Source organism: Sinocyclocheilus rhinocerous, unplaced genomic scaffold, assembly GCF_001515625.1.
Source record: "Sinocyclocheilus rhinocerous isolate Xijiao unplaced genomic scaffold, SAMN03320098_v1.1 scaffold289, whole genome shotgun sequence".
Taxonomy (NCBI): Eukaryota; Metazoa; Chordata; class Actinopteri; order Cypriniformes; family Cyprinidae; genus Sinocyclocheilus; species Sinocyclocheilus rhinocerous.
In genome coordinates, this window is record NW_015636845.1 from 1364358 (window position 1) to 1390181 (window position 25824).

Here is a 25824-nt window from a genome sequence, read left to right on the forward strand (position 1 = left end):
AAGGCGCGAAGTGTCATGACAACGGAAATGAAACGTACAAAAATCTTGTAAGCATTGGTATTTAGTACTTTAGTATTGGCATCATTAATAGAAATGCTAATTTGGTATGAATTATTTTGCAATTAGTTTGATCTTGAACTTGAAGGTGTTTCAAACCTTAAAATTTTTTAAAACACATATTTAAATGTTAGACATTAGTTTAAATTAGTAATGCATAACCCGTATCCATAGCTAGCGGCAAATATTTACATTACAATCCGTTTTGTTTTATGATAATATGTGCACTTTGACATAATAGCGGAAATATAATCTGATGCCACACATGAGTAAGATCATCAGTATGAACACTAACGCAACTGGTATTTGGGGGAATTTTGTTCTTAGGGCCATAATAACGGACAAGTCCATTTCCATAGTCAGGGATGTAGGTCATTAAAGATGCATATCTACACAGTAAAAACACAGTAAAATTTACCTTGGCATAGATTTATCAAGCATACATTTGCAATAGTGAATAATAATTAATACGGCATCTAGTAGGCTATTAGTGCTGATAATACTGCAGCCACATAGTCTCTATTATTAACAATAACCGTAGTGAGTAGGCTACATAATTATGAAGAGAACTGCTACAATGGTTTGCAAAAGTAGATTAAATAGTCTATAACCTAATAAATCATAATTAAGAACTGATTGTCTTTAATGAATATTAGATTGTCTACAATAAAAGTGGCACAGTTTTATGCAACCATTAGGTCTTTATTTGTCATAGGAAAGCTTGCAGGTGCAACCGTTTAATTTAGTGAGATTTGGTTTAGTCCGTTTCCGCTCGTCCCGGGACTCGACTGAAACACTGATGATTAATACACGGTGAGTCAAACGAGCAGTGGACTATTTATGTCCCCAATATATAGAGTCACGAACCGTTCACTCTCAGTGCAGTGCAGGTCACTGCTTTACTTCACTTCTAGGCACAAACAGACATTGTGTTTATTCATTCCATTCTATTTATTTTATTTTATATTATTTGTTAAACCATGCCTTACAATAACGCTTAGTGGTAACTGATCTGGGCTGGTACAGAAAGGTGGTAAATTCAACACCACAAGGATCGACATCATGAACTAACAGGAGGTTGCTGTAGCCTATTAATTGAACTGTAAATCAGTTTGGGTAAAAATGTCAGTTAAATGACTGAATAGCATCCAATACAAACAAATCCCGAAAATGGAGAAGGAAAAACCTAAAAGTATATAGTCATATATTCAACAGCTTAAATATTTAACAACGTATGTCTAAGACATTGTTTATTTTGATGGGGCAAAGTTAAACAATATTCACCGCCATTCATGTTTTTCAGAAAATGATTCATCGTTGACACACAGCCTCGAATAGGAGACTGTGTTAAATTTACTCCACTTCCTACAATAATTTAACGATGTTTTCCTGTGGTCGGATGACTAGACCAAAGAAAACCTCCAGAATTCACTCCCACATATTTATATTTTCCTTTTATCTTAAATAATCTCCTGTGTTCTCCATGTGAATCAGCGCGAGTAAAAACACAAGCATGTTTAACATGCACTATGAATCACAGGATTACACGGGTCGTCGGCGTCGACGCTTGACGGAGGGCGTTTCTGAAGCTTGGTGCTGACGCGACCGTCATCGTAACAACAGCTAATCACATTCGTTTTCTGGTGTTGTATGAACGCGATTGGCTTGGGTCTGCTCCAGGGTATTTGCATAAGGCGATCTGATTGGCTGACGCCTGCGTTGGCGCTTGAAAAGATGAAAAGTTTTCAACTTCTGCCGCGAGCAACGGATCCAAAATTCATTTCGGCAACGCTTGACGTCACTCCATTCAAGTAAACGAGAGGCGTTGACGCCGACGCCTTTTCAGTTTCAATCGGAGTCTTACAAATCTCACGACTGACATCTATTGCCCGTTTTGTGTATTGCACAGCTTGTCTAAGAAAAAAGTGCAGTATTAGACAGCAACGACACAATACGAACACTTGGGATATTTTCAGAGGCAAATACTTTCTGCCATACTGCTTACTGCACAGCCGACTATTTATTAAAATGATATGCCTATTATTACATACCTATGATATGTCACATAATCTTATTATGTTACATATTTAATTCAGCAAGCATTACTTTTTATTATTCAAATTATGATTGCTTTTCTACACTTTAGACATTAAATATTTGCTTGGTAAGATCATGTCTAATGATCTAGATCATTGGACATGATTTTAGGGTTGGAAGCCTGTTTGAAACATTTGTTTACAAAAACACTGTCTGTCATACTGCGGACAGTGTGCAGACATAGTAAGCATAAAATAGTAGTACATTATTCTGAACAATAGCCATGATGAATATGGAACAATATGGATGCTTATTCATCACAATGATATTGCAATTTAATTGTTTGGATCAAAATAAGAATGATGCAGAGTACGTTAGTACATTAAATATCATGTTTTTTTTTACATTAAACAATGATATAATAACATTTTAAATTATATAAACTATATATATTTTAATGTATTTATTTATAATTTCTTCGATGTGTCATTCATCATTGTTAACAGTTATGCTTCAGTTTTAAATATTAAACATTATAATGCTTTTTTTTTTGCAATTTTTTTTTTTTACATTATTTTATTTTATTGTTCTCAAATCAATTTATACGAACTTAAAAATTCTATCTTTAAAATGTAATATTGCATTATTCAAGTTGTGCATGTGGAATCAACAATTTACATATACACAAAAGGCCTTAAAAATCACAATTTCAGAAAAACTCAATGGGTAAAACAGGGTTTCCAGCCTTTGCGTGTGCAGCTTTGAAATTAGGCTGTATGCAGGAGGAAGTATCACCATGACGACAAGGGTTATCTTTGTTCACCATGTGTTTCCTGTCTAAGTGCAGGGAATATAACAGATCTACTAAAGCTAACACTCAAGACGTGCCACTTCATTGTTTAATGTGCTCATGTTAAGTGTGGAGGGTGTTGGGCTGCCACTATGGTGCTGTGATTAGGATACAGTGATGGCTGGGATACGGTCAGAGGTCTGGACATTATACCTCATATTGGCATTTGGTACTCCAGACCCCTCACCAGCACCCCAAGAGAAACTCCTTGACTTCAGAAGAGTCTTCTTGGGTTTGGATAAATGCAACGCCTGCATTGGAACATCCATTTGCAAGTTTTTCAAGGATTAAATAAGGTAAACTATAGGATATTTACTATTAATACAGAAAAATATTTTCTCTTTGTCCTTATGGAGAGGTTTTAAAGAGATTTATACTAGGATCTCTGGAACAAGGTATCCAAAAATGTCCAAATATTGAAGTAAAGATGTTCTGTTTTTTCCATATGCATTTCTTCACTGACCTAATATACTACATTCAGGTACTATATTCAGGGTTACATAATTTTCTGCTCGTACATATAAATCTATTCAAATAAGAGCACCGCATGCCATCGGAAAATAAAACATCAATAGAAAGCTGCCTTTTTCTATATCAAAATTGTTTTCAAAATGTGCAGCTCACAATATCTAATCATTGATCTGAGTGAGCATGAGCAATGAAAGCAAAAACAGGAAGCTAACGTGGACACTGATTATTTCACCGCAGGTTTGAAAGATGGCTGACTGCTCAGTCTAATCTCTCCTCAGCAGATGTGCGCTCATATGAGGGAAACTATACAGACAGCACAGCGGGCTGGAGACCTGTGGTGCTGTCCTACGTGAGGTCTCCTCACCTGCACCAGATATCAGACAATAGCATTTGCACCTCAGCAGGCAAAGGGAAATCCTGCAGCATTGAAGCTGTCCTCAGGGCCACTTCATGCTTCCAGAGTTGGGTCCGCTCCAACCTACTGCTTCCCAGCATGGTGAAGGTCTGCATTCGGTCTCTGTATTCTGATGTCTATTTGAGGTCAGCAGTGGCTCAGGATTTAAGGTCTGAACAATTAAATTTCAAAGGGTTATTAATTGGAAAACTAGAAGGTGCCAATTTAGCACTTACAATGTGGCAAATTATTTCTCGATTATCAATGGTTCTTAAAGCAAAGCTTTGGTGAAGATGAAGGTAAAAAGTGTAGTTCTTCCTTTGTAGCCAAACTTTAAACAGCTTCTGTTTTATGGGTGTTTCTTCAACTTTGGGCACTTTTATGTTTATGTTCCATTTCTAAATTACAGCTGTAATTTCCCCCCACAACAAACCATTTTGCTTTAAATAAAGTTCAAAATGAACAAACCCACAGTTGAAGAAACACTATACATCACATTTGAAAACTTCAATCAAAACTCCTTTTCTAGGGTCTGGTCACCCTGATGCTGCTCTGTCCATCTCAGAGGCTGCTGGACCGCATCGTGCGACGTTACTTTGAAGTGACTGATGTGGGAAGTGTGCAGATGAAGCACTTCAGTGAAAAGGACAAACTCAGACTTCTTTATACCCTGGCTGTCAATCAACAACCTCTCATACTGCAGGTATAACAATAAGTGGTTGTGGCTAGAAGGGATACAGCTACGGCCGGAAACTAACAATAAATTAAACTGTCTACCTATTAGATTGTCTTTTAACATCTACACCTACCCCTTACAATAATGCAAAAACAGTAATTACTGTTGTACAGTGTGACAGAAATTATGCTATATTGATGTGCGCGTGGCCAGTAGCTGCAGCTGTATGTCTCCCTTCTAGCCTTCTAATATAAGTGAATATTGCACATTGTGCTGTAATTGAGCATAGCTAGCAACGTCAAGGTCATAGGTTTGATTCCCAGGGCATTCCCAATGCATGAACTCAGCCATAACCATGTCTTGAACATTGGGGGCACAATTTGATTTATAAAGTGAAAACAACACGAATGATAAAGGAAATCCTAGGTGTAATTCTAGTTAGGAAGTAATCATTTTGAACTGTTTGCAAATAATATTGTAAAATATGCACACATTAACTCTTATTATTTATACGTTTCTTGCCTCGTCAACATTTAGGAATTACACGAATCACGGAAATGATAGCTAAGCAAACTATTTACATTTTCAATTTAGAACGGCCATGTGTGAGAAAAAATTCAAGTAGTTTCACATTTCTATTGTAAAACAGTTGTCAAATATTAAATGTTTCCCTACAATCTTACCTCGCTTTCTGTTCTGTTAAACTGGCGGACGGTTCACTTCGCGCCAGCCGTAAACCCCGCCTACTCTAATTTGATTGACCATCTCAGTCATTTTGACATTGACCAGCGCTTTTAGACCGCTGGGGCAGAGCTTTTAAACCTTGCCATCACTGATCAAAATAAAAATGCAATGTAGATCACTTTGAATAAAAGCGTACCATAACTGCAAACATTATTTCAATTTATTAATTGATTCTTATTGACAGATAAAAACTCAGATATAAAGTTAGAATTGCAAAACTGCGATTCTTGAAAAAGTTAGGGAACTGCGAGACATAAACTCGAAAAAAAGTCGCAATTATTTTTTGTTAACACCCCGTGGAGGAAACAACTTTCACATCAATACTAGCTCTATATATAAAGAACACGAAAATGTACACGCTGGCATTGCCTGCTTCCTGTTTTCAGCCCTACTTTGGACTTTTCTGTCTACAGATGTTTCCAGGCACGGAGGGCTGGCCTTTCCTCCGCTATCATGGCTCCAGCGGAAGAATGATGGTCTGGGCAGGGAGCAAACCCCTCAGGAGCCTGTTTTCCTCTCCGCTGGAGCGCCGCGCAGACATTGCCTACCAGCTTCTTCACATCACCCAGAGCCTGAGCGCTAACAGCCTCCAGTTCAGCCTCTTCTACACCAAAGTCTCAGAGGACACGTTTGGTACCTTGGATGATAGCAGGGTCTTCATTGTGGATGCCAGTACCATAGGGGTTATTGACTCGCAGGAAGGTCAGTTTTGGCTTAGTCACATATGCAGCAACCTGTAAAGTTTTTAATGGTAAAATATTGCTTTTACCATGTACACTGACAAACTTGCTTTATCCATGTTTCAAGTGTAATTCAAGTCTTCTATTCATCAACGAATGTCAACTGTTTTCAACAAAGTGATACATTTTTTATTTTTGCAATTATGGTTTAGCTTTACTGGACACTGGTGCTATGTGTTATACCTAATTCATTACACACCTTCCTGCAGGATATCCTCCTGATGAAGACTTGCTACCAGAACACCTCGATGTCTTCTCCTGTCTCAGTGGATCTTGCGAGAGACCTCCTCCGTGTGAGACTGTTCGAGCCACACAGAGTTTTATTTTACTTTGCAAACATGTCATTAACAATCTGCTCGTGCCTAATGATGTGCAGTCAGGTCATCTTCCCAAAGAAGTCGTCAGTGTCAGTCTATTCAAATTGCAAAAATAGTCACAGACGACGAGACAAGGAATTTCATCACAAAAGAAGAATATTTTAATTACAAAGACAACTCTGATTAGTAACCCATAAACCATATCAATCTTCATGTTTCTGTACAATGCTTGCTAAGCAGTTTTATTCATGTATAGAAAATGTAAAAAGAGAAATGTTTAAAATGACATTACTCCATAAAATTTAATGGCAGGAACTCTGAAAAAAAAAATACCAGCATTCTATCAACAAATATTTTCAAGCAATAAATATTTATAAATAGTGTAAATTTACAAGATTAGAACTATAACACACAAAAAAAAACACAAATTAAAGTTTTTTCCTTAGTCTATGTGCAACCCATTTTTCTTTGTGACTTGGCTACCCCCCCAACTTAACTTTTTCCTTAAGAAAAAGACAATATTTTTAAAAATAAAAAAATTCACATTACAAATTTCTCTTTTTTGTTACCTAAAGAAAATTTTGAACAAAAAAGCCCAGCTACGGTAGTACTTATAGGAAATAACATTGAAAGAAAATCATGTATTAGCTTGTACATGAAGCATAGAAGAAGACAAAAGAAACAAAAACAAAAAAAAAGAGTATTAAAGCAACAGTAAAATAAAAAGGAAGAGTCAGTAGTTTTGAGTGATTTTGCCATTTGTGGTATATACACAAAACCATTTTCCCTCAGCAATTAGTCTATTTGTAGTTTGTGTTTCAAAGAGAAGTGGTGCTGAACAAGCTGAAACAGTCCTGAAGATGGAGACGATCCCACTTCACTCCAGTGGGCCGAAACTCCATGCTTGGCAAGGTTGCATAGACAAACAGCTTAGAACCAGCAGCCTTGTGGGGTTTGCTACAGAAACCAGTGGTGTGGAACTGGGTCAGGTCTCCTGAATATCAGAAAGAGATGCGATGCATTGCGTTCCAGGGTGTTATCCGAAGAACCGTTAATGTTAACGTCAAGTTGAGGACGAGGGCAGGGGTGGGGCCTGTGGAAACAGCCAGAGGATATTAAGCATGCCCATTTCTTGCTACCTGAGACCATTAATCATACGAATATGTAAACGAGATCTAGAGAAGGTCAGCGTAAGGGCTTTGAGACTTACTAATGTGAACTGGTCACACATGTGCGTGAGGTCCTCAATTCTGTACTGCTCTAAAACCACAAAGTTCTCAATTTTAGGGCTGCATCTCCGAGCACAGCCCTGGCAGTGCACCACGTATGTTTTACGTGAGTTACTCTCACTGGTGACAAACAGCAGATCAAAGACCTCCACCTGCGATAACAAAAAAAATAAATAAAATTTTTTTTTTTTTTTTAAATGTGCATGAATAGAAAAGACCCAATCAAATGAAAATGGAATAATATAATTAAATAATCTCATTAATATAATATAATTAAAATGAACTGAAATAAAAACGAATAAAAACCCTTAAATGTAATTTTTATGTTTTTGGCAAAACCGGGTTTTAAGGCAAACACAAACAAACAACAAAACTGGTGAAAGTGTAAAAATATTTTATTTATAATATTAATTACCTAATGGTAAACAAAGTGTCAATAAAAACTTGGAATGTTGACTTCACAAAGCCTTGTATAAAATTGCTAGGATCTAAAAATAAAGTCTTGTAAGAAATTACTAGAAAAAATAAACTCTAGAATCGAAAAATTTATATATTTCAACATTCAACATCACAGGCATATTTCATCCATGGTCAATGTGATCTCAACATGATGGTCACGTAGAACAAACACAGAGGTCTTCTCCAACCACTTTTTTTTATGATGCTTCCAATTGTTTGTGATTAAATGATAACAATGTTAAAAAATCAATTTAAATAGAGATCACATTTGCAAAGTAAAAATTTAAAGCCAAAGAAATATCTGAAAGCTGAGCATAACTAGAAATATTTTAAATAATATACTTAAATACTTGTTGACATTTCCATGATTTTTTCGAGGCATTTAAAGAATTAAATTATTTTTAATTAGTGCTGTCAAACGATTAATCACATCCAAAATAAAAGTTTTTGTTTACATAATGTGTGTATACTGTGAATATTTATTATGTATAAATACAAACACATGCATGTATACATTTAAGAAAAATATGTTATGTATATATATTTATAACAATATAAATGAAGAGTTTGGTTCCAAAACGCTATAAATCCATTTAGATTAATTTGAGTAAAAATGTGTTTTCTTTACCAAGAAAGTGGCAATATGAAAACCACTATTTTCTGTTTCAAACTTTCACATAACATCTTTAGGTTATAATAACATTAAAAATTCAAATCCAGATTTAGATTTTCAAAGATTTATTATAAAACCCAAAATGAATTCAACGGGTCATCTTGTTAATGCTATAAATTAATTACAACAATAAAAGAAAATTTCATCATGAACAATTAGACCACAGAAATTCCAAAATGACATTTCCCTTACATTCAACTTCCAAAAGTGCATTCATCTTTGCCATGTTACATTCATTTAGTTGACTTCGTCATTCGTATAGTGCTATACGCTGTATTAAAAAAAACATTAATGGCATAAATAAAAACAGCGAATGCGACTCCATCTGCGATTATGAACGCGATATAGCAGTGATCTACGGCTCTGTGTATTAAATGCCGCTCCATCTGAAAGCATGTGATGGAGATTTACTATTCACAGAACCGGCTTTACCGACGAGATGCGCATGACAGTCACATGCGATTTATCGTGCAGCCCTAATTTTTTTGTTTGTTTGTTGATCACAAAGTACAAAATAGATGAGGAAATCTAGGATGCCGGGTGTATTCAAAGCGCCGCCATTACTGTCTAGAGTGCGTGGAATGGTGTGCTGTGATTGGTTGAGCGGATATATCGCATTCTGCAGAAAAGGGAGACTGGCGTTTGTCGCGGTTTGGAAAAAAGGGGAGAAAAACATGACAGAATAACTCGGCGGACATCGCATTTTGCGTAAAATTAAAAATGGACTTTTCAATACCAACCAGATACAATAGTGATTTTGGCGGAAACTCCAATTTTTTTTAAAATGGCGTTTATCGCTTTTTGGAACCAAACTCTTCAAATATATAAATGTATATACATGTAAATATTTTAAATATATATACTGTATGTGTGCGTATTTATACATACATAATAAATATACAGAGTACACATACATATATATATTATGTAAACAAAAACTTTTATTTTGGATGCGATTAATCGCGATTAATCATTTGACAGCACTATTTTGAATACATTTTTCAGGGTTAACAAAGTCCATTTTAAACATTTCCTGATATATCCATTATGAGAAATGTAAAAAGAGCTTTCTAGACCACTGATATGACATAAGTCTTCACCTCATGTGACGATTATGTAATTTCCAACAAATGTCAAAACATTTATTAATTTCAATTATTTTCAAAACATTTCTTTCTTGAGTGTAAAACTATTGTCTATTATTTACAACTTGCAAGTAATTCAAATATAAAGAACCTTTGGTGAAGAATACACACCTCACAGATGCTGCAGTAGTGAGCAGGTTCGTCCTTGGTCCTTCCATGCCAAACTAGCTCTTTTCCAGCAGCTATAAGCGCCTCCCTCAACGTCTGACACTGCTTTAGTGTCCTCAACAAACAATACCTGAGGAGAAGGAACAGACCGTATTTAACACTTCCATTAATCTGCTTGAAATTTCAGTCACGCTAAACTTCATAATTTTGACCTCTCAAAGAATCACATTCATAAATGTGGTGCAGTAGACTCACTTGATCATCTCAAAGAGTTTGTGGTCTGACACTTTGATGTTCCTGGCCATGTTCCAAGAGAGGTGAATCATGGGAACGATGGATTTGACACACTGGAGTTTGTTCCACTCAAAGCGTTCCACAGCTAACTTGTACTGATGCGCTGAGGAAGAACAAATAAGAATTAAACGCTTTGAACAGTTAACAAATAGATTAACTACACTTTAACTTAAGGTTTAAGGCTATATCAAATATACTGATATTATGTTTCACTTTTATTATTATATTTTACTTTATAAGGCCGTAAAATATCACCTTCTTCAAAATTGATATGCATAACCGTTTAAAACCAAGTGAGCTGCCTACCAAGACAGCATTTTGTTGTTGTTTTATTCATGGCCTTTTAAAATTAAATATATGTATCCTTCTTTGATAAAATGATCTAAAAAAATTAAATAATTAACTTGCGGACTCTGGTCCGAATCCAGACTGCGAGATGCGTCCATGCGGACCGTGAAGGCTTTTGACATAATGAAATAAATAAATTGCATTTTCAAAATTTAGGAAAGTTGACGGGTCCTTAAAAAGTCTTAAATGGTACAAGAAAGTCTTAATTATGATTTCAGGAGGGGGACAGAAAGACAAGAATTGTGATTAGACTTCAAAAGGCTATTCATTGAATAAATATGAGCGTTGCACTTTCAAAGTCAGCTGCTGCGCTGCTTTGTGTACTGCCGTTCCGAAAGCGCCACCTGCTGGAAGAGAATGACTTTCCATTTTCAATCAGCCCGTCTGCTGTTGTCAAAGACCAATGTGAAAATCAACCTATGTTTTTAAGCAGCAAAAACAGAGTTGTAAATGTGAACTGGTGGATCGACAAGATAATGTATTATAAAAATGTAAACAATTAAGACTGTAAAATATATTTATATGTTATTTAATTAATAATACTTGATTGATAATAATTGTTTAAATTATAAGAATTGATACCTTTGACTCTTAAAGGCTGAAATGTGAAGTTCATCATTTTATAAAACCTTTTGTTTTTGTGAAAACCTGCATCTGAACTGTAAATCATGCTTTTTACAGTCATTTTAATAAAAAATTTTTTTGTGTGTTCAGGTCTTGAAAAGGTCTTTAAAAGTCTTGAATTTAAGCTTAAATATCCTGCAGATACCCTGGTCTGGCAAAAACCATAAACTGTTTTTATATACAATTGTCCGGACCTCGGCTGGTGAAGAGAGTTCATTACTGGCACCTCAAGCCGTTTTAGTTGAAGAACACTGGTCTAGAGTGTCCGTACGGTGTGCACATATTTTCTATCATATGCCCGTTTTGGCCCCTGGTGGTCCAATATCAGTAATAAGCAACTCAACATTTACCAGTGAGTGGTCCTACATTCCAGGCAATGTTGTTGCACCAGCCAATAGCCTGAACCCAATGCACAGTGCCTGTATTGAGCCAGACCAGATCACCTGGTCGCTGGATAAAGCGATACACTGGAACACTGGCCTCATACAAGTCCTCTAGATTTGGCCACCATGAGCCCATTAGGTAATTTATATTATTCCTGCATTAAGAGAATATGTCAGTCAGTAAGACATAGACTTACAAACAAGCTTAAATTCATATTTTACATTAAACTTATGGTAAAACATAAAAAATACGGTGTTTTAGCATAATTAAAGCATTTTTGATTGTGCTTACTTTTCACAGAAGTCATTTATGACACCCCAGTACGGCTCAGGAACAGCAAACCATTCACAATCTCCAGGGCCGATGTTAATGTTCACAGAGCAGAAGTTGTTATTTTCTTGATGACCTGAATGGAAAAAGAAATATTTTTGATTAACATCCCGACTTTCACGTAATTCTGTAATGTCTGTATTTGAGAAATGTCTCGGTAAAGCACAGCGAGATGTGCATGTGCTTGCGTGCCAATGAGCTGACCTGGCGTCCTGCTGCCTGGGACCTTCATATAGAGCTGGACTGTGTTCATGCCGAGAATGGTGTGGCCCACATGACTGAGCAGATTCCCTGCAGACACCACCCGCACGAAGGCAGGTAGCTTACTCAACTCAGCCAGCTGCAGCTTCCACCTGCAAGACCACAGGGAGAAGAGGTCAGATGCAGCGACCTAACATGTCTCCTGTTCCATCATAACTCTAGGAGTCTGTCTAAACACTGCAAGACATCTGAAAAGGCCCATTTAACACTCGCAATCCTCCTTCAGACTTCAATTAAACTCTCTAGAGCATCTTGATGAAGCACTAAACCACATGAGGCATGCATTAAAGTGATTTTATTACTGTTAAAGGTTATTAAGCACAACATGAAGCTGAGTGCCTTTTCACCATGGTAAAAAACATTTCATGAACTCAAGTGGCTTACTGTTTTTATAAAGGACATTTGACCATTAAAGAAACAAGTGTTTAAAATATTACAGTTATTTCAGATTCTGCAAGGAGACTATTATCCTAGAATTCATCAAATTGATCAAGAATTACTGTAAAGACATTTGTTACAAATTATTGTAACTAATTCTATTATAAATAAATGACAAAAAACAATTTACAATAAATAAATGTGTAATCAATACTACAGAAACCGAAAACAGCACTGTAGCTGTTCCACACTTCTTGAAGCTGCAATCATTTTCTACTAAGAAATATTTCTCATATTTACCAAGAAAAGTAATAAGAACCTTTCTAAATGACAAAATTAGCACATTAGGAAGCTCTATTCAACACTCCAGTCTACTACCACAGCTATAATGTTCAATTTTAAAAAGTCTAAAAATAGAAAAAGCCTATTTTAACTTTTGTGCTGAAAATCCTTTACCCAATTTAGGGTCACTGGTCAAAAATGACAGGCCTTTTAAAAAAAAATGCTTGTAAATCTCTTGTTTTCTTTCAATTAGGATTGGTCATGGGCCTTATTGATCTAAGCTTATTCACCTCAGAGTCAGTAAGTTTAGTCCAATGTGTTAACAATAACTAGCATTTTTAGGAAAATGAAAATCTAACGTGGGTCAAAACGACAGGAACACAACATGAGGGTTAAACTGTAATAATAATATATCTAATATATATCTTCAATTTTACAACCAAATGTTGTGCCTGCAAATGCATTTTCATAAAAAAAAGTTGCAGCTTCACAATGACTTTGGGACTTTAAAGGATTAGTTCACTCCAGAATTAAAATTTTCTGATTTCCTGATTCTTTGATTTTACCACCCCCCGGAATATTTTCCTCAAAAACCTTAATTTCTTTTTGACTGAAGAACGAAAGACATTAACATCTTGGATGACATGGGGGTGAGTAAAGTATCAGGAAATTTGAATTCTGGAGTGAACTAATCCTTTAATGCGCGAGCAGATCTGCAACTTTGTATTGCGTATTAGATGGTTTGCGCTTGAATGCTTAGAAGGGGAACAAAGCCAGTGAGCACTTACTTTTTCTCATCTGACAAGTCAATGTTGGTCCCAAACTTGATGTGCTTAAAGGGACCTCTTCTTCTGCGGACCACACTGAAACAAACGCAGGCTCCAGTTACAGACTATGGTTCTGTCAAAAGCGTTTCAAACATTTAGACTTTAATTGAACATGGACTTACTTTTCTGATGGAGCAGATTCTGTGTCTGAGTGGTCTTTCTGCCCTTTCTTTTCATTTTCCTCCTGTTAGATTAAAAAAAATGTAAAAAAGCAACCATTAGAATCCAAGCACCAATCAGACAATCATTCAATGTCTGCCTATATCTCCAACACAGCTGGCTGAGAGCAAATGCTTCAGGTTTTTGGATTGCTTCAGAAAGTGCTAATGCACCATTGTCAAAAATCTCAGTGAAAAAAAAAAAAAAAAACTCCCAAATGGCATGATGGTCACACAAAACCATACACACCCAAACTCTTGGCATGAGGAGGAAATGTAGATTGTTGACATACTGGCACCAGTCCAGAGCCAATGGACAATCAAGAGTGGAAAATTGTGGCAATTATTTTTAAGTAGAGAGTTGAAAAAATGTTTGTTCCAAACAAAATTTCCACATTAAACTGAATCCATTAATAAAATATTAAGCTAATCTCCAGACATCTTGGGATTGCATGTTTTTTTCTTAATGTGGGAATTCTGACGACTCACCCGCAACGATTCCTGGAAAGACAAGGCCTGGTACTGAGCGTATCTGGCGATGGTGGTGTGAGACCGGCTGCTCTCAAAACGCCACATCTTCCTGCTTCCTGTCACATCCCAGTTCTCATCAGTGGGCTGAGATAACTGAGTCCTCACCTCCACCAGGTGCTCTGGGTTGGCATCCACCAGAGTCTTGGTAGAGAACAATCCTAGGTCTGACATGAAGAGAAAGACACCAAAATGTCAACTGATGAAAACAAAGGGTAAAAACAGAAATAAATGTATTAATTAAATATTTAATTATTAAACAATAATAATAATTTCAGAAGGGGATTACTTTTTGGCATGTTTAAGGTATGAAGAGAATTCAGCATTTTTAAAGTAGCAACTAGAGACATCGGGAGGGGAAAAAAGTGCTGGAATCGAACTTAGGCCACCTGCATATAAACCATCATTACACTAAAGAATGCAACCAAACTGCCACACCTTTTCTACAACTCGAACATGAATATGAGGTTTAGATTTTAAAACCTTACGCATACATTGAGGCCATATGTAGAAAAATATGGACAAACAACACCTTTTTGCCATTTGACATGACAGGCAGTATACAAATTGTCCAAATGGCAAAAATTTTCCAAACAACAACTTGCCACACAGTAATGATGAAATATATAATGTCTAACATTGATAGTCCATGACAACACAATAACAAGCATACAATATCAGTCAGAACCTAAATTTAAAATTTAATGTCAATTTCCCCCAAAATACTTATACTTTCTGTAGAAAGGTGACCATTAGAGCCCATCTGAAAGCAAAAGTATATATTCCATCATGTTATTTATGAGGTTTGAAGAGCAGGTACATAAAAACTCCATTTAAGATGAACCCTGCTGCAGTTTTTTTCTGTGGTGGGGATGCTCCCATGTAATGACACTTTCAACATGCAGATGGTGCTGTTGTCATTTACACCCAAGTCATCCTGAAACGTGTGCCAAAACTCACTTTTTGCTAGTTAAATGTCTTCTGACCGAATGCTCAGACACAAAACTACAACATAATCATTTAAACAAAGGTGCTAATATATAACAAAACCCATAAAAGGGTAAATTAAAATAATACAGACCACAGATCAGCGCTCACACATACACAGTGCTTTGGCAAGCACTCAAATGTGCACAAGCGCCCAGAAATGCACTCTCACCTAGCTTGAGTGCTCCAGCCAGGCCACGGATCACTGTAACGGGGTTGGCTGCGTTTGTGCAGAACTGGTGTAGCGGCGGAAAGAAAGCGTCCCTCTTGTTCTCCAACTGCCAAGGATTTAAAAAGTAGATTTATTTGACTGAAGAAAATAAAAGCTTGGAATTTTTTAAAAAGGGTGTAATTGTGTAAGCATAAATTAAGGTCAAACAAAGTTGACTTCTTTTCCATGGCAACAAATGCCTTTAATCGGTGCAACTGGACCTTTTTGCCTTGTATTTTGCCTTGTAAATAGCATGACGGCAGTAATACTAGAAAGAGTAGATAAAGAGCAACCAGGCTGCACCGTGTCAGATGATGGTGATGTTTTACTCACATAAATACTAGGGGTGGGAGGATTGAGCTTGTCCTTTGGCAGAAGAGGGAAGGGTGCAGGTGGTAACCGTGGAGGGGGACACTTGTCCAGCAAGATGCTGTTACTGGACACACCATTCTTCCCCAGGTTTCTGCAAAATAATTTTCATGAGATATTCATTAGCACGTCCAAATGGCTGTACATAACACAAAACAAAACTTAACATATAACATAACATACCATAACATAACAACAACATCTTTTATATTATCCAAATCTCATTTTAATTGATTGCATGCTACGGTGAAGACTGTAATCTCTGATGTATTCTCGTCAACATGACAGGGACATTGAGGGTCAGTACATGTGCTGTTGCTTTCTAGACACAGGTGGAGCCATAAGCCAGATCACTAGAGACGGAGAGACATACTGGCAATGTCCTTCCCTATCAACAGCCCTTCCAGTCAAAACAAACAGTGTAATAAGACTGGAAGCACTGAGGAAATGTCCCACATTAAACAACACGGCAGAGGGTCAAAAGTTCAGTAACTAAAATTTCTCTAAATAATTACAGCTGTGAGGCTGGAGTGTAGTCATGCTGGGTTTTGTTTGGAAGCGGAACCTTGGTGATTGTGAAAACTGACAAGTTTGACTCTGCCTGACATTTTCTTCAGCTTAGTCTCTGTGTTGTTGGGTAGTGAAGCACTTTCGCTACAATTTTTAATGGAATAGCTTTTTACAACATGCTGCAGCATAAAATTTTTTTTTGCAAGCATGGATTTATCAGTTTTGCTTATTACTCGACACTAGATGGGTTAACAAATGCATATGAAATTAGCACTCCAATAAACAAACAAATCTGTGCATATGAAATTAGCACTACATTAAATAAACAAACAAATAAACCTGTGCATACACTGCTGTGTAAAAGTTTAGGGTCTGTAAGGCATTACATTTTTAATGCCTCTTATGTAGAGGTCGACCGATTGATTGATTTTTGGCATTTTTTAATTAAATGGCATCGGTCGATTGTGCTGCAAATTAGGCCGATTTATAGGCAGGCGCACCTGCGGGCAGCTAAGCGTTGTTGTGGAACTCCCTCTGAGGCTGCGTGAGACAGAGCAGCTCACACTCTGCAGCCGTGGCTTGTTCACACACAGCTTCAGCTATTGGCAGGTCAAAACAGACCGTTTTGAAAGCGGAATTACGTTTTACCCTACTAGAATTGATGCCGGAAAGTTATCTTCAGTGCAGCCCCTGAAGCGAGACACAGGAAACAGAAATACTGTAAAATAATAATAATAACGAGACGAAATAACGTTATAACATTTCGTTAAAAGAACTCTTCAGAAAAGCTTCGATGTCAAAAGAAGAAGCTTCGATGTCATTTCGATGTCATTCGTCTTTCTTGTAATGCCTGATAGAGTAGCATTTGTGAGCGCAGCGCTTATTTGATTACAGCCGTTACCGGGGAAAACGCTATATCTCCAGCTCCCAAAGCACCTCCTGCTGGCAGATAATTAATTTGCAGTCTGTGGGAAACACTGGTGTCTGTCAGCAAACATAAACAAAAAGCATGCTTCAGAACTGTTTTGAGAAGGTGCTTAAGTTCTGAGCCATGTATTATTACTCTAAATTGGGCTACTACTAGGGATGGGCATTCCAAGCAAAAATAATATTAGAAAATCGCTGGGTATTATTCAACTATTATTCGAAAATCGCACCCCTCTCCCCCGCATGCACGCACAGTGTTGCCAACTTGGCGACTTTGTCGCTAGATTTAGTGACTTTTCAGACCCCTTTAGCAACTTTTTTCCCAAAAAGCGACTAGCGACAAATCTAGAGACTTTTTGGACAAACCTTAGCGACTCTAAATGTCACCAGTACTGTCCTGTGCGAGCACGAGGTCTTGCTTCCCCACTGCAGTCACACCCCTCTGAGCGTCTGCTCTGTTCAGTGAGTGACTGAAAGGCAAGCAGCGCATTCCACTGACTGCACAGCAGCTGACAGTGAATGAACTGCGCATGTGCACGCTGTGTTGCCACGGACCAATCACTTACCAGCTTCTCCTTTGTATTAAATTTGAAAAATTATTTTGACCGTTTATTCTTGTCATGCGCTTATATTAATACATATATATATATATATATATACTTATATTAAAAACAGTTTGTGAGCACGGATTAGGGGAAAAACAGCTTAACAGCTTTGAAGTTACGCAGAATGCAAATATGCAGAATGCAAATACGACGTGATGACATCATCAATATGCTAATGATGCATGAAGTCATTTAGCGACATTTAGCAGGGTTTAGCTACTTTCCATTGAAAATAGTTGGCAACACTGTGCAAGCACAAACACAGAGAGAGGGAGAAAGACGGGATTCAAGCTTTCAATTTGTATGATAAACTGTTTAATTCAGAAGATAGGCTACCTTAAATCAAGCCATATAATGATTGTAACGTGCTGAAATATATTACTATAATAAACATAACCGAATGACGGCACTAATTAGCATAACAGTCTGTCGATTAGCATAAATCAACTGCTCATAAGGTTAGGACATTTCCATTGTAAAAAAATGGAACCCCAAAGGGAATAGATACGAGATGTGAGGAAAAATATACTTCAATATCTTCCAGTGCAATTATATCATTGGGTAATTATACTGTATATAAACTGCCAGCCTCAGGGAGCCGTTATTAATATGCGGGGGATTGAAATCGCATATGAACGCGAGCTTGTTTTTTTACTTTCACTTCTGAGATTCGCGATCACACCGTACGGAGCAGCACTCGGCAGTACTTACCACACATTTTACAAGATTAGATGGTTGTCAGTGGTGCTCATGATCTGCAAATCATTCGCCATCATCCTATCAGCCATCTCTCCTTACTCTGTTTATGTGGTAAGTGAAATGTTATGTAATGTAATGTAACAGGCTACCGCTAGAAAGCGGCTAACCATGTCCCTTTAGTGGCTCAGTAGAACGCGTTATTTGTTTTCCGCGCCTTTCTGAATACGGATTTAGCCACACCTCTAACCCAGTCGGGGGTGTTTGTGGTCCACACAGAGCTCTTATTTGACATCATCCCAAATTACTGTAACCGTTATATGTTACGCAAGTCTTTTTTTATGCCACGCAAGTCTACAGTGTGCGCGTGAGAGAGTGTGTTCTTCTGTTGTCTTTGACAGCTTTTAGGTGCGTTATTGGCAGCGCCACATGAACGCGTCACCACTGCATCAGCACGGAAAACATGGGGACATTTTTTAAGACAATAATCGCACAACCTATTCGATATTCTATAATTAAATCAACTAATCGAATATTCGAAAATCGTGAACCATCCCTAGCTACTACTACTATTACTATCTTGTACCCTGCAATAATCATTTGCTCAAACTCACTTTTATGAGATGAATGGGAAAAAAAGAAAAAGAAAATCGGCCAAACATATCGGGCAAAAAAATCGGCATCATATATCGGCTGCCCTGATTTCTAAATATTGGCATCAGCCAGTGAAAAACCCACATCGGTCGACCTCTACTCTTATGCTCACCAAGGCTACATTTATTTGATCAAAAATACAATAAAAGCATTAATATTGTTAAATACTGTTGTTTTAATGTATTTAGTGTCACAAAACATTTTTAATAATTATCAATTTTGAAAACTGTTGCGCTGCATAATATTTCTGTGGAAACCTTGATACATTTTTTTCTCCAAGATTCTTTGAATAGCAAGTTCAAAAGAACGTTCAAAAAATTATGTCTTTACTGTTACTTTTGCTCAATTTAGTGCATCCTCACTGAATAAAAGTATACATTTTTGCAAACCAAAAAACATACTGACCCCAAACTTTTAAACAGTAGTGTACATATATAACTACTATATTGGCAGTGTATTGAAAGCAATCAAAGACCATCTTGAAGAGAACCACACACAGCTGTATATTTTACAGAAACACCCCTAACAAAGTTAGTAGACATCCCATGACGTTTCCCCATCAATGCTTATACAATGACAAAATATATTGTAAAAAAATATAACTAATCAACAAGTATTTACCTTCCAATATCAACATGTAACTACCTTCCAAATAATTAACAGCTCACCATTGTAAATCTCTTTCTAGCACAAATCAAAACAATACATCAAATCATCAGCCTAAACCATTTTACAGCAGATTTAAACCAAATCAACTAGGATGGATTTGTATTATAGCAGAAAAGGTGATAATATGGTCTAGCTATGTAATTCATATGCACACACACAAAAAAGCGTATAATCCTGTTAAGGTGGCTTGGTATAACCATAACCAAAAAATCAGCACAAAACCAGTCAAGAAATCTGTTTGGAATTCTGCACAACTAGGCCCAAATGGATACAGGAATGAGTAACTCACCTGCATGCTTTGAGCACATCACTGGAGCTGGGGTAGATGGAGACAGAAGACCACGGGGTGAACGAGTGAGGCTTGGGTTTATGACAAACCAGCGGAGATGCCACCTTCAAGGGGCTCTGAGAGTCCTCCAGACCTTTGCCATTGAGCGTGGGTCTGTTAAGGCTGTTAACACTGTTCTGAGTGCTGTGATGGTCTGCTGATTTGGGTGAGGGTGTGGCCGTGGACATGGCAGAACATGGGGAGGAGGCCACCGAGTTCTCCTGCGCCTTTAGCCCCTGGTGCAGACTTGGGAGAATGTTGTTAACCTTTGTGCCGGCAGCCGTCAACCCACCACCATTACTTTTATTACTATCATTGGCTTTTCCAATCAACAAGGCAGAGAGCTGAGGATTGTCTGAACTAAGTACACCTGGTGAGCAGGGTTTCGCCCCAGCAGCGTTTGTCTGGCCATGATGGACGTGATTAGGCAGTCCTTCTGCAGTGGCAGTGCTGTTAGGCGTCCCTGCGGAATGCCCGTTTCCTGAAGGCTTGCTCTCTTTGGTGTGCACCATGCCTTGCTGTCCACCTGAGGTAGCAGAGTGAGGGGAGCTAGGGGAGGGGAGATGATTGTGACTGGCCTCCTGCGCTAACGTGCCGCTGGCTGTGGCCGAAGGTCCGACCTGATTTGGAATGCCAGTGCCGGCTGCCGGGGTAGGCTGGGACATCCCAGCGGAAGAGGAAGGCTGCTCGCCATTGGGACCTGCTGAATATGAACCTGGACTCTTCTGAAGCCCCTGCAATAAAGATAAAGTGTAAGGAATGCAGGGTTAAGCAGTGAAATTGTTATTCTTATATTCTACCTTAAGAATTTAAAACTAGAGAAACACAATAGACAAGCAGAAAATCAAGATGAATATCCATTTTTCATGCTGAATGCATCTTTCTAAACTCCTTTGTACCCCACTGTAATTTGGCTCCAAATCTCAGGTAAAGATTGTAATTTTGAACCCTTTCTACAAAACAGTGGACTACTCGGTAAATATTTATCCACGACATTTAATATTTTGGCTTTCATCACCATGTTTATCTTTTAAAATTTTGAGCTGGAGAAGTTTCTGAAATGTGGTTGATTTGACACAGATCGACCCTATAGAACTTTCTTATCTTATCATACATTACATGATAATTACGATCGTATCATATTGACCAGGACATTTAATCTCACCTGAGTGGAGTTGATGTGTTGGCTTTTCCACGGTTCATCATCCATGCTGCTGCTGGTGGGGGTTGTGCAGTTTTGAGGTAGTGCGTTTTGCCGCAAGTAAGGCACGTTTCCGTTGCTCCCCCATCCTGGGAGGTGATTATTGACCACAGAGACGGCATCTGTGTTACCCAGGGTTCCAGCCGTGCATGGGGCGGGGCTTGCAGGGACAGGTCCGTTGGCTATTGGCTGAGCAGCGCATCGTGAGTGGGCGGATGGTGTGCAGAAAAGAGCAAAGTGTGGATGGTGAGAGGAGGATGTGGAATTAGAGTTCATAGGCAGTGAGGGGTTGGCTATAGGACCGTTGGACACACTGGGTTGTATCTGACCCATAGCATTCAGCCTCATCTGTTGGGGAGAGCAAGACCATCAGTATCAAAAACTCATTAAGTTAATTTAGGCTACCTCTAGCCTGTCTAAAAGTTTGCAGTCTTCTATGCACAGCTATACATAACAGCACTTATTTCAGTTAGTCTGACGCATTGCCAAATGATTTGGTTCCATAAAGCAAATTTAACATAGGCCAGATCAAGCTTAGTCACTGTGGCAACTTATGCTGGGAAACTAACCTGGTCTAAAGCAGGAATTCTACAATAGACACAGTTAATGTTCAAAAACATTTTTTTTAGCAAAGTGTACATTTTACTCAGAATTATTGTGCTCCTATTCGATTGCGCTCTATGTTTAGCGCGCATGCGTGCAGATGCGCTCGTTGCGCTCGCGTGCATCACCCACTCCTAACAGCAAAATGGATATGTTTGCATGACTATCTAACATTTACAGATGAAAAATATACTTGTGACATGTCAGTTATGCACTGAGGAAAACACAGTCTCAAATGCATTAAACAGCACAGATATATGTGCTCTAAAACAGTGACAAAATTCGCATTTAGAAGATATAAGGATTCAAAGCTTGCAGTTCGTCTCTTCCGCCAAAACGGCTCAACGATTTTTTGGACGTCACATCGTACTTCAGCTTCTCATCAAACTTTCTGTCCAATCAAATGCTCTCTAGAATCCGAAGCGCCCGCCCCCTACACTATGAAATAGACGCTGAAGCCGCGGCTGAAATCGGTCACTTGTCCACAGAATTAGAATTTTCTGTACAGTGAATGGCACGTAGTGCACTATATAGGGGACATGGAACGATTCAAACAGTGTTAATATGCTTTCCATTGAGAAAAAAAAGAAGTCTGGTTTCGCGCTGTGTAACGCTAACCACGTTAACGCACACACACTCTGCTCCGGTCCAGAGACACGATAGCACGGAGCTCCCAAGCTTTGAAATAAACGAACGCTATTGGCTATTTTAAAAAGGGGCAGGGCTGCTTGATATGTCCCGTCCTGTCTTCCTGTTTCAGTTAAAATGACGCCAACACAGAGTAACGCTGCGTGTTTCTAAGCATTTCATGGAACCTTTAAGGTCTGCTTATAAGCGTGCACAAATTAATGAGATTGTGTAAACTTAATTTGTCATTTATGGAACCGCTTTAGCCCCGATTGATTTGTTAGGTTATTTCAAGTCAGGTTTTGAACTTTAATCCCAGTTTTTCCTCGGGTCTCCGTGATGTTGTGATGCGTCATTTTCACGCAGCAGCAGCGGTGATGAGAGAGCGAGCCTGAGAAACAGTTTAGAGAGAAGAAATCTATCTACATATAAAATATTGGTCACTTTCTAAATAATAAAAGTATAGCGCATCCACTAGTAATTATATATAAATGAATCGGTTTTTACCGATGCAAATATGTTAGAAAAGATGCATCGCGATATAAACGCCAACTTGTAGCCGATGCACACATTTTAAACCGATGCATCGGCATATGTATACATATATATACATATACATATATATATATTCATATATATAAATTAAATAAAAGCAAAAAAAATAATTTCTGATGTAAGCATCAAAACAATGCCCTACCGTATTGCAACGTATCAAAGCAGTCAATCCAACACAGTCAAGAATAACTTAAAGAGGTTGCCACCATTTAGTAAACTGTGGACTAGCTTGGGCTCTTCCTGCTGACTTGAATGGCGATGCTTCCCGTTTGTCAGTTGATGGCCTTTCATTTTTAACCAGAATTGTGCACGCTGCTTTTCTGATGTTCACTTAAGTTTTCCGTGTCTTTTTCCCGAGTCACTTGAAATATTTACATTTTGAATCGTTGTTACCAAAGGCGAGACACGTGAGGAAAAAATAAACGATCAGTTGTGGGACTATATTCTGTCATAAATCACATACCATTCATTGCTGAACTTTCTACCGTCCGTTACTGGAAATGAAATTAAATTACTGGTTGATATTGTCTTGATCTGAATAAAGTTTACACACGCTTTTGGTCCGTGAATTAGATCTCGCTCGGGACGCAAATCACTGCTATTCCGAGAGTGAATTTCGCATAAATATTGCGGATGTCATTCCTGAAAGTTTCATTCAAATTCTGAATGGATTATAGGCTATCCTAGAAAGCGCACTCCCTTTATCACTAAAAAGCGTCACTCATCTTTGTTCATTGCGATCTTACAAAGTTCTGTTATAATCAATGAAGCTCTCTAAACAGCATAATGAATCTCTTATTTACATCGCGTCTGCAATTAGTCATGAGATGATTCACGAGCATGCAAAACTGCACTTAAAAACTGCAGCGCTTTCAGTGGTGAGTGAATTCTGACAAAACGTTTCTGATTGGCCATTGCGTTCAAGAAATCAACAGATATATCTGTGATTGGTTACATTGCTTTTGGTTACGCTGCAAAAACACGGTGAGGGTATTTAGCGCTTGGCTAAGCGCTCCGATTGTAGCAAGGCCGACATCAGGGATTCCATGACTAACAATTGGGGCCCCAATGTCGCCCATGCATAACAGTATAGTATTGTATATATATTTCTTTAATGCCATGTCAGCATCAAAGGCTCAACTATAAATGACACATACCTGCGGATTCTGTTGCATTAGACTGAGCTGCTTTTCCAACTGTTCCAGCATCTGCAGCTGCACTGGCTTCAGATTAGCCCTGTTGGTCCGTAACTGTTCCAGAAGCTACAAAAAAAATAAAAATATTTTTTTAAATAGTAAAAAAAAAAAAAAAAAAAATTATGATTTATATATATATATATATAAACATAGCATACTTTTCTGAAATATATATATATATATATATGTGTGTGTGTATTTATACATACATAATTTGCTTTGCACCAGCTCTAGTATAATATTTTGATAAAAATGCACTACTGGTCAAAAGTTCTTAAGAATTAAGATTTTTTTTTTCACCAAGGCTGCATGTATGCAATCAAAAATACAGTAAAAACAGTAATATTGTGAAATACTATTGCGATTTAAAAGAATGGTTATCTGTTTTCATGTATTTTAAAAAATAATTTATTTCTGTTGTAACAAAGCTGAATTTTTAGCAGCCATTACTTCAGCCTTCAGTGTCACATGATTTTTGATCTTTGAAGTTCAAAAAGAACAGCATTTATTTGAAATAGAAATCTTTAGTAACAAATTTCTGTACTGTGACTTTTGATGAATGCATCACTGTTTAAAGAATTAAAATAAAAAATAGAAATTTGAATTTAGAATGGCAGTGCATCACGGTTTCAAAAAACATTAGGCAGCAAAAACAGTTTTCATCATTGATAATAATAGCAGACGCTTCTTGAGCATCATAATTATCATAATTAGAATTATTTCTGAAAATCATTAGACACTGACAACTGGCGTAATGAGTGCTGAAAATTCAGCTGTCATTACAGGAATAAATGTTTTAAAAATTATTTAAATAGAAAATGTTATTAATTAAAATAATATTTCACAATATTAGTGTTTTATATCATACTTTTTTGGTCAAATAAATGCAGCCTTGGTGAAATTGAGACACTTTATTCAAAAACAAAAGGAAAAAGTTGCCTGTTAGTGTACATAAATTAGGGATGCACCGAATTTTCGGCCGAAAATGGCATTTTCGGTTTTTGGCCGAAACAGAAAAACGGCCGAAAACACAAGATGTAAATATACATATAATAATAATATATGGCGCGCCCCAAACCCGCCCCGCCTGGCAGTGTTCAGCGCGCAGGTTTCACTCTCCTCGTCACAGCACGGTTTGACACTCCACTCAATATTCCGCTCTATGAATGTGCGTTCCGCTCGTGTAGTAGCCTACCGCTCATGCTCAAAGTCCACTCAAATGATGCACCGACAGGAAATTTCTATGTAGTATACTTGTTCCTGTTTGCAATAGCGCTACTGTGCTGTAACATGGTGTAGTACAGCTGTACTGGGCAACCTAACGCTACCCTCTCTCTGCTCACATGCTCTGATAATAATAGCTTTGTAGGTT

General features: G+C 37.7%; 1 protein-coding gene and 1 pseudogene across 5 annotated transcripts in view; one reads left to right on the forward strand and one right to left on the reverse strand.

Moving 5' to 3' along the window:
• Nucleotides 1–3061: 3061 nt before the first annotated feature.
• On the forward strand, nucleotides 3062–6403 carry LOC107748152 (deleted in autism-related protein 1-like; annotated as a pseudogene).
• A 6-nt stretch (nucleotides 6404–6409) lies between these two features.
• LOC107748151 (lysine-specific demethylase 6A-like) overlaps nucleotides 6410–25824 on the reverse strand; it is a 73745-nt gene continuing 54330 nt past the window's right edge. For 3 of the 5 annotated variants that reach the window (XM_016562835.1, XM_016562834.1, XM_016562833.1), the window contains 15 exons: nucleotides 24414–24518; nucleotides 21436–21819; nucleotides 20232–21004; nucleotides 15846–15975; nucleotides 15474–15579; nucleotides 14276–14481; nucleotides 13751–13812; nucleotides 13590–13664; nucleotides 12085–12233; nucleotides 11842–11956; nucleotides 11517–11704; nucleotides 10156–10297; nucleotides 9904–10030; nucleotides 7497–7667; nucleotides 6411–7379 (listed from right to left, as the gene is read on the reverse strand). In XM_016562835.1, coding sequence (XP_016418321.1) covers nucleotides 7350–7379; nucleotides 7497–7667; nucleotides 9904–10030; nucleotides 10156–10297; nucleotides 11517–11704; nucleotides 11842–11956; nucleotides 12085–12233; nucleotides 13590–13664; nucleotides 13751–13812; nucleotides 14276–14481; nucleotides 15474–15579; nucleotides 15846–15975; nucleotides 20232–21004; nucleotides 21436–21819; nucleotides 24414–24518 — 2763 coding nt within the window. In that variant the 3' untranslated portion in view covers nucleotides 6411–7349. Of the gene's footprint in view, nucleotides 7380–7496; nucleotides 7668–9903; nucleotides 10031–10155; nucleotides 10298–11516; nucleotides 11705–11841; nucleotides 11957–12084; nucleotides 12234–13589; nucleotides 13665–13750; nucleotides 13813–14275; nucleotides 14482–15473; nucleotides 15580–15845; nucleotides 15976–20231; nucleotides 21005–21435; nucleotides 21820–24413; nucleotides 24519–25824 lie in introns of all 5 variants that reach the window. The other 2 variants (XM_016562836.1, XM_016562837.1) reach the window with 2 other exon arrangements.